Source organism: Phyllostomus hastatus, unplaced genomic scaffold, assembly GCF_019186645.2.
Source record: "Phyllostomus hastatus isolate PE091 unplaced genomic scaffold, TTU_PhHast_1.1 phas_scaffold_1674, whole genome shotgun sequence".
NCBI lineage: Eukaryota > Metazoa > Chordata > Mammalia > Chiroptera > Phyllostomidae > Phyllostomus > Phyllostomus hastatus.
In genome coordinates, this window is record NW_025334011.1 from 18,964,139 (window position 1) to 18,980,145 (window position 16,007).

The following is a 16,007-nucleotide window of genomic DNA, read 5'->3' on the forward strand; positions in this document are numbered from 1 at the left end:
GAATTAGAATAGTACTTTCTTCATAGGGTGCTGTGAGGATTAAATGAGATAAACATGAAAGCCCTTAGAAGGGTTTCTGGTATATAGTAACAGCCCAATAGTTGCTATATGATTTGATCATTATTAGAAACTCTGCAAGAAGGTTTTAAGAATAATTTAAAGCAAAACATGAAACAAATAATCAGAAGTATTACATTTTATGCCTACTAATTAGAGAAGGTGGTTTGCTAAGGACATGCCTCTTTCTTTCACTGAGAATTTTGAGAAGCTTAGAATTTACACACGAGAATTAAAAAAAGAAAAACTCTATCTGCTTTATGAGGAGCATATCAAAATTTCTCTCTCATAATTTTTTTTAACTGAGGTAAAATTTGCATCTCTGAAATGCACAGATTTTAAGTGAATAATTCAACAAATGTTTATAACTGTATATACCAAAATAACCATCAGCCAAATCAAGAAACAGAACGTTTTCATGACCCCAGAAAGTCCCCTTTTCCTGTTTCTGGTCAGTCTTTACCACTCTCTACCCTGCCCCACAGAGGCCAACCACTGTGCTGATTTCTACTATTGCAGATTAATTTTGCCTATATTGAATTTCTTATAAATGTATTCTGTCATGCCTGAGTTCTGTCTTAACATATTTTAAAAAATGTATCTACATTATAGCATGTATCAATAGTTTTTTTTGATGAATACTAAGTCCATTGTGTGAATAAACTCAATTTGTTTATTATTTTATTGCTGAACATTTGGATTGTTTTCAGGTATTCATAATTATGAACACAGTTGCTATGAATATTCTTATGTATTACTTTTGTGGATATTTTTCTCTTGGATAAATACATAAAGTATAATTCATGGCTGAAAAGGAAGATCTATGTTATATTTGAAAGGAACTGCCAGTTTTCGTGCACTATATTCTCAATATTATTGTCATGTCTTCATAGTTTTAGCCACTACCATGGATATGAAACGCTAGCTCATTGAGATTTTGGTTTGTTACCTTTTTATTACTAATTTGCAGGAATTCTTAATATTTTCTGGATATAAGTCCTTTGTATTTGCAATATGTATACTGTAAACCTTTTTTCCCCTGTATGTGATCCAACTTTTTATTTTCTTAATAGAGCTTTTGATGAATATAAATTTTCAATTTTGGTAATTTATCAATTTTTGAACAGTTTTTTAGGGGATATTAAATTTATTAAAGTTTTCAAAGAACCAACGTTTCAAAAAATATGTTAATATTCTCTATCATTTGCCTATTTTCTATTTCATTTTTTTTGTACTCCTCTTATTTCCTTCCCTGTACTTATTTTGGGCTTACTTGCTCATTTTCTTAAACTCTTAAATTGAAGGCTTAGATCCTTAATTTTAAATCTTTTTTCTTATGTAAGAGTTAAGAACTATAAATTTCTTTCTTAGTACTTTTAGCAGCTTCTCACAAATTTTAGTATGCTGTATCCATTATCTTTCAGCTGCAATATTTACTAATGGTATTTAGAAGTGGTTTTCATTTCACAGATGTAGGGTTTTTCTAGATATATTGTTACTGATACTTGTTTGATTCTTTTGTAGACAGAGAATAGAATCTATAAAACTTTAATATTTTAAAATTTAAGATATCTTTATGGTCCAGCATATGGTCTATCTTGGTGACCATTTAATGTATATTTGGAAAAATATATATATTCTGTAGTTGTTACAAACAATGTTCTATAAATATTAACCAGAACAATGTGTTTAATAGTGTAATTTAAATCTATATGCTTCCTAATTTTTAATATTTTGGTCTAATTTTTAAATATTTATTGTCTTCCTGATGAACTGATCCTGTTATCATTTTAATACTTTCCTCTTTACCTCTCTTAATGTCCTTGTCCTTAACTCCATGTAGTATAATATTTATATAGTCACTGTATGGTTAGATTTTCATACATTTTGCAATTTTACCTTAAAGCACTCACGTCTTTATGCCTTTATGTTTTATGTTCATCTCTTATTTATAGTACATAACTGGATCTTGCCTTTTAAAAAGCCAGTCTGATAATCTATGCTTTTAAATGAAGGGTTTGGTTTTTTTATTAATATAATTATTGATACAGCTGGGTATGGATCTGCCATTTTGCTATTTGTTTTCTTTGTGTCCATCCATTATGTGGCTGATTTTTACTACACCCTTGCTTCTGTAGGTTAAACAAATATTTCTTAGAATTCCATTTAAATTTAACTCTATATTTTTTAGTTCTTTTTCTTTAATGGTTGCTGAGCATGATGTTAACATATGTTAACATCACTTATGGTTGAAATTTTATCCAACAACTTGTTAACTCATTGTTACAACTGAAATAATATTTTGACACAGTATCTTACAGCACTGTTATGAATGTATTAATTAACCTTTGTCCTTCCTACCCAAGGTACAGTTTAAATCTTACATGGTATTATTTGAGGACTGGAAAATAAAACTAAGGCAAACATTAGTATGGAACAGCAAGCCATTGAAAACCTAGCTGCTGAAAAAAGTTTCAAGTAAATTTATCATCTAATGGGTTAAACTACTCTCTTGAAAGCTTTATGCCTTTTTAAAAATAGCATCTATTTTTACTCCATCAACATTTCCTCCTTTTTCCGTTAAACTAGATGAGCATATTACATGACTAATAAGCACTGGAAATTCAAGCAGAAATGAAAAAGACTAGTGTTGACCTTGAGGATGGTCACCAAAGTGAGTGGGCTCTGAGTACATTTCAGCATGCCCTTTAGACATTAATAGGAGGCTTCGCTTTCCATTCCCTGAGGAAATGTTTTATGGGTTCTCTCAACTCCTACACACCATGCTCTGAGCTCTCCTGCTCATTTTTACCATATTACTGGGCCTCCTATTAGGCTGAGAAAAAACAAGCTCATATAAAACTCCCTCAGCCTCTCCGTTTCACCTCTCACCCATGCTGACTACCCAGCAATGCTTGTCCATATACCACTTCACCCTCAGCCATCTTTTAACTCCTTTCTTCCCTGTATGTTCTTTTCCTCAACACCTATAATATGTAATTATGCTCCTAAAATAAAACAACATCCACAACATAAATCTCTACTTCCCTTTTCACCAAGCTTCTTGAAAAAATAGCTTTTCCTTGTTGACCTCAATTTCATGATTGCCCAGACACTTCCCAAATTCTCTGGGGACTGTGCAACTGTGGATTGCAGGTTTGTTCAGTTAAGGTCAACAAATGTTAACATATTACCCAATCTAATGGTCATTTTTTCAGGTTTTTTTCCTTTCTTTTTTCACTTGATCTGTCTGAGGCACTGATGTTGTTCACTACTTCCCCCCTGAGATCATACTCTCAGTGTCAACCCAATAAATTCAATAAAAAGTGACGAAAAAAAGAGAAATGTTTCTTGAATAAATCAAATCATGTCAAGTAAAATCAACATCGAAGTTAATCTCATTTTCTAGTGACATACATCTTATTTTACTAACACAAAGCAATTAACTTTGATCACTAGACATTTCATATTTTAAAAATATATAATAACTTTACATATGTTCACAACCCTGGGAAGGTGCTTAAAAATTTTTAGGTAACAGAAAAACTGCTCCTGGGGCACCTGATACATCTCAGGTTCCACAAATTCATGCTATATGGAAATTTCTTTCCTTTGGCAGGAGATTCCCAAGCCCAGGTTCTGACTTGAAGAGGGTAGATAGAAAATTATACATGACATGAACACAGAAAGGAAAGGAGGCATTGATGAGACAGTGGGATATAGTAAAACATTTTGCTGATGGCAAATTAAAAGTGTATTTAGAGCTACTCTTGGAAGCTGTGTTATTTCTTGAGAGCCTCTGCTACATCACTTTGCTCTATGTTCTATCAGCAGCATAAACTCTGTAAGTTAACATGAAAAGGAAAAATATATTCCAATGTGATTTTTCTTTATCTTTTCCTATGCTGGATAATAATATTTTAAACTATTAGATTGAACAATAAAGTTATATTTTTGCAGGCCAAAAATCGATGAGAAAAGAATGAACAATTTCATGTTTCAACAAAATACAGAAAATTTAACTGTTTTTTAATAAAATAAATAATTGAAACAGCTAAAATGTACTCATTTTCACACACTATACTAAAATGAGTCACACAATATAACGGACATAATGCTTTCGGGGCCCCTGCCTCTGCTGAGCAAGCTGCATTCTTTACATGAGTACAGAGGTAAATACTTGTTGCCGCCAATTCCAATTTTGTTTCAGGGGAGTCACGAGGGATAGGTAAGGACCAATGGGTGGACTCAGAGTAAGAGATGTCATTCTTCTTTTAGAGACTCTGGCAGAAAGAAATCAAGAGTTCATTCAAGTCTTGATACTCAAAGTGTGGTCTGTGACCTGGTGGTGTTCGAAATGCAGTGCAAGTTTGGGCTGCACCCAGAAACTACCACAACAGAAAATACACTGTAACAAGACTCTCTCTTCCCCCAACTTCCCGATGCTCACAATATTTCTGAAGCACTGCAGCAGATCATTTGCTCACAACTCAACTTTCCATAGGAATCACCTGGGGGTTTCAAAACAGTGATGCATGGATCCCAGCTCCAGGATGCAGTTTAAAGGGCCTGGAGAATGGTCTGAGCACTGGGGATTTTATAAGCTGGAATAACAAAATTAGATGAGAATAACTAGAAGATTCCAATGTATACAAATAGTTGAGAACCACTGCTCTGAAGAAAATTTTAGGAGACCAATTTCTAATCCTCAGGGATATTCAACACAACATTCTGAAGTATAAGAAGTGTTCACTATTACTGCATATACATACTTTGAAGAGTGAGAGCTATCATGAAAAGTAGCCAAACAAAGCAAAAGATAAAACCAAATGCCAAGATGGTTTACAATTTTAGAAATAGTAAGTGATAGGTATTCAATAGCCTGTCAAAAGGAAGTAACAGTTTCCCTTTGCTTACAAAACTCTGATCTGCGCAAAAGAAGTATATTTTAAAAATAGCAAAGGAAGGTAGGGGAAAGAAATGAAAGATTTGCTGCTTTGACGACTTATGTATTAGAGTCAAAAATAACTCCACTGACTGATGAATGAAATACTAGACACTTGATCTGTCACTACAGACTAGGTAATAAAAATATAACCTTAGCGGTGTTCCAAGTGAAAAGAGTCAGAATAATGTTCTTACATTTTTCTCTTTGGATGAAAAGTATTATGACATGTTCAGAAATAAAAAACTACACAGAACAGAAAAAAAAATTAGACCACCCATTCCACAGTAGTTCATTCAAAGTGTATCTGTATTAGCTGTTTGAAGTCACTTTGCAGGTATGTACCTCAGAATTAATCATACTCTGCAAGCTGCTTAATGTAGCTATTTCAGTGTCTCTTTGATGGGGACTCCACATTCTTTTTTTTTAAATCCTCACTGGAGGATATGATTATTGATTTTATTATTACTTTTTGTTTATTGATTTTGGAGAGAGAGAACAGAGAGACAGAGAGAGAAACACTGATGTGAGAGAGAAACATATGATGGGTTGTCTCCTGTACACGCCCTGATGGGAGATTAGGGAGTGAACCCACAACTGAGGTTTGTGCCCTGACCAGAAATTGAACCCATCACCTTTTGGTGCATGGGACAATGTTCCAACCAACTGAGCCACTGGCCAGTGCTGGAAACACCACATTCTGACTAAAGAATACAGCCCTTCAAAATCCAGGTTTAGTAAAATTTTTAGAAATAAGAGGAAATGACAAATACAGCAGTACCTGCATAATATAGTTGCCTGGAGTGCTGATAGTCTTTAAATATTATTAACAATGAAGAACTTACAGTCAAACTGTTTTTTTTTAAACTTTATCAAAGGAAGACACTTTAAAAGAACAAAGAGGGAATGTAGTTTTGGTACTTGGATAAATATCAGCCAACAGATTTTAAATAATAACATCAAATCACTGGATTTTACAGCTTTAAATCATTTTAACACCTGCAGTATAGCAGAATGGCACAATTCCATCTGCTGAATTGAGCTGGTTGAAGATTTTACTTTTCAATTTAAAGACATTGCCATTGATTGAGCTTTTGACCCTCTTCAGTCCTGGATATAATTTTGTGCACTTCACATCTTAAAGACATCTACATTTCTACTAAGGCGATGAGTGCCATTTGAAAGCAACTTAATCTAATGCCAAAAATGCATTTAATAAGTGTATCTGATAAAATAAATAGCTAAGTTATTCCTTAAAAATGAAACTCTTCTAATAACATTTTGCCCAGATTTGAAAATCCAAAGATGTAGTTTTTAGAAACTGTTTTTTGATTGCAGTTGACTTACAATATGATATTAATTTCAGGTATATAGTATAGTGGTTAGATATTTATATAACAAGATATGGTTTAAAAGCTTATAACCATTATTTACATTTATAACAGGTAGATGTGGTTTTAAATGCTATAACCATTATTCAGGGGTGTCAAATTCATTTTCACCGGGGGCCACATTAGCCTTGCAGTTGCCTTCCAAGGGCCAGATGTAATTTTAGGACTGTATGAATGTAACTACTCCTTAATAGTTAAGCTAGAGCTTGGCACTGCTGCTGGGTAGAAACAAGGTACTGGGCTGGACAAAACAAGATGGAGGGCCGGATTTGGCCCATGTGCCTCCTGTTTGCCACCTGTGCATTATATGTTTAGTCTTCCCAGAAAAAGTCCAGTCATTGTTAATATAATGAGAAGAGTTTGTGCAACATCCATGTAACTTGGCAGTCAAGGAGAGTGGGCTGGAATGCATACTCATGAAAAATGACAACTTTACTGTACTAGTCAGTGGGAGTGGTAGACACCATTGAGTGAGCATGTGTACTGTGTGGCTGTCACATTTAAAATGACTGAGCAAGTAGACCAATGAATCTGCATCAAATTTTGCATTAAATTTGAACATTCCTCTGCAGAAACTATTCAGACGATTCAGAAGGCTGTAGTTACAGACAACTGGTGATCAGCAACTTCATCACGACAATGAGTCTGCTCATGCATCACATCTCATGCAGAGTTTTTTTGGTCAAACATCAAATCACCCAGGTGATTCAGCCTTCCTACCACCCAGATATGGTGCCCTATGACTTCTGGCTTTTCAAAAAACTAAAATCATCTTTGAATGGGAAGAGATTTCAGATCAGCAATGAGATTCAAGAAAATGCAGTGGGGCCACTGTTGGCAATTGGGAGAACTGTGTGAGGTCCCAATGTGCCTACTTTGAAGGGGACTGGGGCATCATTGTCCTATGTACAATGTTTCTTGTATCTTGTATCTTCTTCAATAAACGTCTCTATTTTTCATATTATATGGCTAGATACCTCCTGGACAGACCTCGTATATGTTTAAAGAATACATTCTAGTCAACCTTCATGGTGAATTAAAATGGAATTTCTAGAGAAACCAAGTAGGCTGAAAGAACTTTAAGGCATTGAACGTAATCTACAGAGCAGCCCTGCAGTTCAGAGACCACATGCCAGTGATACAGAGACACTGGTCAATTACACAGGACGATCAAGGCACTGTGATTTTCATGGAAAGGATAGAATGGAGGCTAATGCATGATTACATGCAAAAGGCAAATTTCATTTTCAAGCACTTATAAGTATAATCAGTTGTTATTGAAAAGAAAAAAGAGTATAATAAGTGTATGTAAAACACCTTATAGTGGCATCTTCCACATGGGATTTATTGTAAGAGATCTGTACTACAAGTGAGCAGCACTAGCAGCAGGTTTTAGGGACTAGAAACCCACACCAAGGTTAAATAGATCCTCATCCTCCCTCTGCCACATACTGCTAGGCACCCTATCCTTTCTATGCCTTCATTTCTTCAGTTATAAAATAAAAATAAAAATAGGGCCAACTCATGGGTATTATGTGAATTAAGTGAGGTAATACAGGTAAAGCATTTGGAATAGTGTCTGAGACATAGTAAACACTCAATAAATATTTCTTTTTCCTCTTCTTTTCCCTCCTCTATTTCCTCTTTCTCTTTCTCTTCTGTTTCTCACATAAATAAGGTACACTATTTGATTAGACTTTTGGGTTTCTATAAACAATATTATAAATATGCAACTTGTAATATTTCAGTTGGAGACATGTTATATTTAGATCAGCTCCTCTGAGGTTTTGTATTCAGCCACTTAAAATGGTCAGTTAATTTTGTGTCTTACTAAGGGCACTGTACTCCTTAGATATCATTCCTCTGTTTACATTTTTTTCATGTTCTCTACTCCAAATTATCTAAAGAGCTTAGAATTTACACTCAAGCCTGAAGGCTAGTAAAACTTTCAATCAAACAACTAGTCTGAAACTTCTAGAGGCCCTACCTAGACCTAACCTAAAGGTAGCGGGAGACTCAGCACACGTCTGAAGACTCATCGGGAGGAGTGATGCAGCTGACCGCAGTCGGTCTGGGTCCTGTCGATGAGGAACCCTGCTGTGCACCTTTGATGTACTGCTGCTCAGAAGTATGTTATGCTTTCATATCAAAGATGAAGGAAAATCTCTGGGAAGGTGAATGTATAATCATGTCAGCTGAGGATTCCACAAAGAAAATCAACTCCTTTAACCCAAAGAGAGTCCCAGAAAGACTCAGAGACAAGGTAATCCAATATCAAAAAATGATATATATAAAGACAGTCATTGGTTTCTAGCAACATACTATTTTGAAAAATGTCCCTTTTCCAGAAAAGTACAGACCTCTAAAATAAAATGCTTTTAAGAACAGCCAATTAAATCAGAAAATTAAATAAAAAAATAAAACATGTTAAACTTCTTTGCAACAATACATAGCAGTTTACAAAAATTTATTAGCTTGTATTTAAAAAATTCTCAATAAATGTGAAAAAATATTTAAATTAGGCATTCTTTTTATTATCAGTTCAATTTTGCAAAATGTTAAGCTAAAGGGTGTTTAATTAACTAATGCAGTTGGATTTAGATTGACAACTCTTCCTGCATTCCCATATTCCATAAAATAAAAAGCAGTGACAGCGTGCTATCCTGATGAAGGTGCTCAAACTGTAGTGTGTGATTTTCCTCAAACGCTCTTTTGGAGGAATATTTATCTTAATGCTGATCAGGGTGGTCTGCTCTAACTGTACTTTCAGGAAGAGTACTTTATAAATGGCCCTAGAGATGAAGAGAGTTCCAATGCACAGACATAGTTGAACTTGTATTGTGGTATTTTAAAATTCTGATGGCTACCTGCTGCGTATCAATGATCTAAATATCATCTGAAAATCCAACAGTCAACTTTTCTGCTATAACAAAAAAGAAAAAAGTCTTCTATTTAAATCTTGGTATTTATTTAACTTGATATCTCATTATCATAAGGTAGTTCCAATGCACTGAATTACTATCTCCAGCTTTATCATTCCTTGCTGCATTAAACACTAAGGATTGTCCTTGGAATAACTGGCAATATTCTAAAAACCTATTTCCCAATGTGTATTTTATAAAACACTCTCTATGAGATGCTACTTATAAAAAGATTTTATGACCAAACGAGAAATGCTAGCTACTCCATCTTTATTGCCAGCTCTGAGTTTACTTAGAATAATACACGCGGGCTGAAAGCAAGGCAGTCTAAGCTTTGTTCCCTGCCTTAGCTCCAAGCCTGTAACGACGCCTTTCCATTCCCAGGCGTTCGGCAGGAATACAAGACTGAACGAGCAAATGAATTTTAAAAGCTCTGAACAGTTCTCCACTCAATACACTTCTTTCATTTTTCTCTCACACACAGTATCCCACACCTATTTAATCACAGGTATCTTTCGCTTGTTCTGGTAGCAATACAGAATATCTTATTACAAACAAAAGAAAAGAGAGCACAGAGAATAGTAACAAGCATGCATGCCACCATTATCTATTTTAAGAATTAAGTTACAAACACAATAGGAGCCTCTTGGGAACCCTCTTCCACATATTCACCTCATAGCACACATCATGCCCAAGTGAGGTAACCCCAACATCAGGACTAACACTCACATGAGACTTACTAATACCCCACTTGGAGAAATCCTGAGCTGGGGGGAATGCTAAAATCCCTTTAAACACTAAGATTTTAATTGATTTCGATATAGTATGCATTTTACAAATGGTCATCCGTAAAACTATCCACTTACTGCATTAATACAATAAGTATGAAATAAAAGAAATAACACTATGATACAGAAGCAAGGCAATGGACAACTGATGCAATGATGAATATAAAGAAGCTAAGCAGCTTCTTTCACAAATAAACTCATATAAAATCTAAAAATAGATACATGCATATGTCTTAGGTCACCGCATACACACACAGTGACCTGAGAAAAGTTAAAAATATGTTCCTTAACCTAACCTGAGTAATTTAGAAACCACTCTGTACAATTGCAGAGAAAATTACCCTAACAATTCTGACATACTCACAAAACCGCCTGAGGCTGCAGAAGTAACACTGTGGCTCATCAGTGCACAGCATGCCCACGGTTATGTGATAGATGCTGCGAAGAAGGGGAGGAGACCCTCTTCCTGAGCTCAACACACAGTTAGTAATAAAACAAATCTCCTTTAATGGGATCCAGCACACTATGACAGAGAAGCACCGTGAGCTAATAGAGCCCAATAGGAAAAGAACTATTTTTTTTAAAGATTTTATTTATTTATTTTTAGGAAGGGAAGGGAGGGAGAGAGAGAGAGAGAAACATCAATGGGCGGTTGCTGGGGGTTATGGCCTGCAACCCTGGAATGTACCCTAGCTGGGAATTGAACCTGGGACACTTTGGTTCCCAGCCCACACTCAATCCACTGAGCTACGCCAGCCAGGGCTGGAAAAGAACTATTTTAAAAATTTTAGTCAGTATTTTTCACAGCCTTATTTTGGTGAAACTTTTCTGCCTCAAATTTTCAAGTATCATTATAGATACGGTAATTCTGAACTGTCTTAAAGCATGCTTTGAGTATGCCCTAACTGAATGTTCTGCATATTTGTCCCTTGCTTCACATAAAGGATAAAAAGGCTTAATACAATATATGCCTGTATTGCCCTATTTCTTAATTTTATTTATAAAGGATATTAAACAGTCAAGTTAGTGAAAGAAAAAAAATAACAGTTGAACCCAATACCTGCTCTGTGTAGAAAATCACATGTACAATGAAACAAAGAACCAGAGCAACAAAGAATACGAAGATTTTTGGTGTATATTAGCCCTAATCCTCTCAATCTTAATCCTAGTCATTATCCCAATACTCCATACATCAAAAGAAAAAAGCGCAGCATACAAAATTTTCACTGGTCATTGCGTCATGTAGTTTTTATAGGTAAGTACATGGATTAGAAACTCCCTTCACTCTTCAAACCATTTCACTTTTCAAGCCAACCCACTGAATTTGTCTCATGTTAAATGCCAACAGAGAGCAAAATATGACCTTGTTCATCTGGAAGCCCAAGTGCTTTCTTACACTTACATTAATGAAATGGATTAGTGTCTAAAAAATATTTATAAGAAAAAGTGTCAATTCCTACCTCCATTATCTTTTAGATGTAGTGCTATCTTGGTATCATCTGAAAGAGAAATTCAAAGTTATTACAAGAGAAAAAAATTTAAACATGCATAAATCTCATGAGCAGTAATTGTTTATTAATGCCTTAAGATTACATGAATAGATTTTAATGCTTTACTGAGTTAATTTCTAGTTCAATGAGAGCAAATCCTAGCTTACATGATGTAGTACTGAAATGTCTTCGTGAGATTGTAAGGTCTGAGACTTTAGTAAAATGTTATATGAGTCTTAAGATCTGTGAGAAAGTACACTGTTATAATTGTAAATTAAAACACATTTATTTTTAAGTTTCTAAAATGAGTTACTGTTTTTATATGTTATAGTATGACCTTTATCTATTTTAAATATTAAGATCAAGAAAATTCTAAATTATTTGGAATAGTAAAGATTTGTCAATATTTACAAGTTTAAATTCAAAAGTTAAATGCTTATTCATTGCTAATGAACATACCCAACATTGCATGAAAAAATATCTTTAATGGACAAAATATAAGTAGGACACTTTTTTATTTCAGTAGTTTTGTTTCATTTTAAAAGGTAGGATTCAAATTGTTGGAATATTTCATAGGGTAGGAAACTGCAAAAATATTTTCATAAGCTATGTAACAACCCAAATCATATGGATTAATATATAATGTTGGTTTAAAATATCTAAATGAAATGTACTTAGCAGCTGTTCTCCACCTCCCTTTATCACTTTCAGTTAAGTTTTAAATTTCAATTAAAATAAAAGGTTTCAAGTTTAATTTCTTATTCAAATGAAAGCAAGATTTATGAGAGTAAAGAAGTGAGACAATCCCCCCAAGCCCCTCCCCCCATCCAAGCTTGCTCTTGGCCAGCTAGTCTCATATTGTTCTTAGTGGGGCTATTCAGAACAGATGGTTAAACTTTGGCTACAGACCTCTTCCCCCAATGAGTTGTACCTGTGCATTAATGGTTTCTGGTATGTTTTCCTTCCCTGGCAGAGGAAATGTTTCCAAGGACAATTTCTGTGATTTATACAGTGCCTTTCTATAGGTTATGGACCAACATATTTTATTGATTGTATTCAGGAAAATGTTAGAAGTTCATATGAATAGAATTATCTATTATTCAGAATCCAACATCAGTGGACATTTTAAATGAATTTTGCCTTTCTATCCTGTGACTAAAATATCAAATTCAGTTACTGCAAAGTTCAGCAGTATGAAAGGAAGTCTATGTTTCTTTTCCAGGGAGGGCAAACAGTCACTATTGGGAGGCACAGTACATTATGAGATGCCCCACACATATTTTTATTCCGTAATAATTTTGTCTTTTCCCTTTCAGAAATTCAGTTTGTTTTTAAAAAACAAACAACAAAAAAACTTTTCCCTCGAAAGAGCTACCCCAGGACATGTGAACACCATGAGCCTTCCTCCTTTAGGAAAACGCCACAGTGTCTCCAGGGCACCTTCGGTGGGCAGGCTGGTGGGCAGCTGGGACGTGGCCGCTCTGCGGGTGGTCGTCAAGACCCGGAACTGCGTGGTGGTCGCTCGCGTGGTTGTGGTGGTCTGAGAAGAACTTTCCACTGGCTCTGTGTTCTCACACATCTTCTCTTTTGACTAATGAGAGAAACAAGTGGGAAAACAGTTTAAGAGTAATCATGTATTTTTAAAAATTACATCAGAGAAGGTGGTCTGGAAAGCACAAAAGACTCAAATGAACACAAGGGATACATTTTTGTACAGGACTATTTTTAAGGTTCTGTTAATTTACAAACAGGGTAAAATAGAGGAGAGAGAAAGTTGGATGGAATGAAGCATTGCCATCTTTAGATGTTTGGATTTCACCGTTTTCTACTGATAACCTTTCTGTTTACCATAATATTGCTGTTTATCTTGCCCTAACTTTTATATCAATATATTTGTAAAAGACATAATGTCAAAAGGGAAAGGTTCATACAAGAAGAAAAATATGTGCATAATACATGCTTAAGGGTTAGAACATGCTTAGGTATGTGAAGAAAGAATGAATTCCCTTCGTATCAAACTGATAACTATAAATTCTAAAAATTTGATATCTATTCCATACTACTTTATTGTTTAAGAACAATCCCCCTAAAGATTGAATGGGTATGTAAAATTTGTTTTTTCTTTGTGAAATACTGAAACCACCCAAGCAAAGGATTGGACAGTTGTTGTGTGGTCGCTTAGCCTGTCTTTTCTCTCAGACACCAAGGAAAGGTGCATATCATGCCTATTACTACTTACAGCCTATAAAGATAAATCCTATAACCTTCACCAGTAACAATCTTCAACATTCAAACTTGTATGGTTTAGAAGTTGGTGTTTCTCCCCACCTCTCTGTACTTCAAAAAACTCCAAGCCTCTGATAGCCCTGGACAATAACTGGGAAGGTTCAGGGAAGGTACACGTGCCACATTTGAATTTATTATTAAATAAGTACCTTAAACTTTTCTGGTCATTAATGAAATACAGTGCACTTTACTGCTGCTTTGGAAGAGTTCCTGAGATAGCTTTCTTTTTACCCACTGGATGTGACACAGGCTTATTCTCTATTTTATCATCCCAGGGCTCCCATCAGTCCCCTAACTTTAGTTCCTGCATCTCTTCAGCCCCAGAGGTCTCATGGTCTCCCTCTTGACTCCACGTAGTTGTCATCTGCACACCCTGCACCTTATCTGCAGCTGGAAATACTTCAGATCTGAAATAATGACTCCAGTTAATCTATCTTCAGCCTACCATGTACCTGTTCACTCAACTTCTTCTTGTACTGTGACTACACAGAAAGCCCAAGCACGATAATTTTCTTCCTTTAAGTCTTTTTTTCCCATCACATCAACTTCTCTTTTCAATAATATCATGTATTTTTATACTATTTTTCTTCCTATATCACCTTTTCAGTAAATCACCAATACTGAATACAGTAAAAGAAAATCTGCCTTCTCTTGCCCGCTCCCAAACCAGGCACAGCTGGGGAACATTCGCACAATCCCCCACAGGGAGCTCTGCAAACTCACCTCCAGCATCCTCAGCGGGGCCTCTGGGGCCGCTTGGCCATACTGGCCCACTCTGCTAACCTCCTCACCCTTCACCCTGAGTATCAATTTCAAACCCTCTGCACTCTACTTAAAAACTCTAATCCCATAATGCCTCTTTCCATTTTACTCCTTGGGCTCACCTTTTATTTCCTAAATAAAAGAGCCATCAGCAAGAATTCTTTAATTTTCTGTACAAATCAGCATTTATTTGTTTGAATCTCCTAACCTATCAATTCCTTCTGATATTAAAGATGGAGTACATTATTTATAGCTATTCTCTCAGTCTCCACACCGGTCCAACTCAGCCCAGCTTCTCGGGAATTGTCAACTTCCTCCCACTGGGAGAAGTCATAGATATCTCAGACTCCTTAAGTCTAAAATGTGACCTGCCACACACATATTAGTCTCCTCCCGTGTTTCTAATTCCTCCCCACCAAAAAAACCCAGTATTGTCAAACACCCTAAAGTTTGAGGAAATTATGGACTTTATGTGCCTATGCTAGTAAAGATAAAGACTATAAATGCAAGTAGAATAGAATACAGATAGATCATGGATAAAACATGAATTTTAAAGCATTTCTAGGATTTGCAGGAAGGAAAGAAAATCTCCAAGAGTGCCTCTCTACCGCTCCACAAAACAAAGCAGTAGCTACGCACCATATAGACAGTAGGGGCAGTGTGCACTACACAGACAGGGAGGGTTTGCTTTGAGGGCAACAACATCAAAAATCAGCATGCTCGAAGGAGTTCAGGCCGTATGTCAGCACTAGATGGGGGAGAAAAAGCTACATCTCTCCTTCTCATATAAAGGAAGAGGCGCAGAATTCTCTAAAACCCTCTGGTTCCAATCATCAAACCCCCTTTGGGGGAAAGCACCACCTATTCAGGTCATAGGGATTCCCATGGAATAGAGCAAACAAATATGCATTTCTAATGAAAGGATACCAAAAGAAACAGAGAAAGAAAAAGAGAACCTTGACAAAGAATAGAAACAATGAATGCCTTATGTACATTACCAAAAACTTTAGACACAGGAATCACCTAATATAAAATATTTTAAATCATATAGGAAATAATTTAAATAAGTGAAAGGTACAATTTAAAAATAACTAATATAATAGGCTATAAAAGTGACCTGGCAGATTTAAAAAAGGTGCCTAATGTAAATTTTAGAAATAAAGATATATTTCTTGAAATTAAACAAGGGAGAATTAATAATCTGGCAGCTATATCTGAAGAAATTTCGCAGGATGCAGCAGAGAAAAACAAGGTAGATGGTTCACAAAGGACATAAAAGATATAAGAAAGTGATCAGAAAGCAAAGCCTAACTCCAAAGAGCTCAGAAGGTGAAAAAGAAAATGGGGAAGTCAGATTAAATAGCACA

At 35.4% G+C, this 16,007-nt stretch overlaps 1 protein-coding gene across 1 annotated transcript in view; it reads right to left on the reverse strand.

The window, feature by feature from the left end:
• The window catches only part of PLXDC2 (plexin domain containing 2), a 408,905-nt gene that overhangs the window by 44,975 nt on the left and 347,923 nt on the right, over positions 1 to 16,007 (reverse strand). The window contains exons 11-12 of the mRNA XM_045858118.1: positions 13,033 to 13,183; positions 11,563 to 11,601 (exon numbers count right to left, since the gene is read on the reverse strand). Coding sequence (XP_045714074.1) covers positions 11,563 to 11,601; positions 13,033 to 13,183 — 190 coding nt within the window. The remainder of the gene's footprint in view (positions 1 to 11,562; positions 11,602 to 13,032; positions 13,184 to 16,007) is intronic.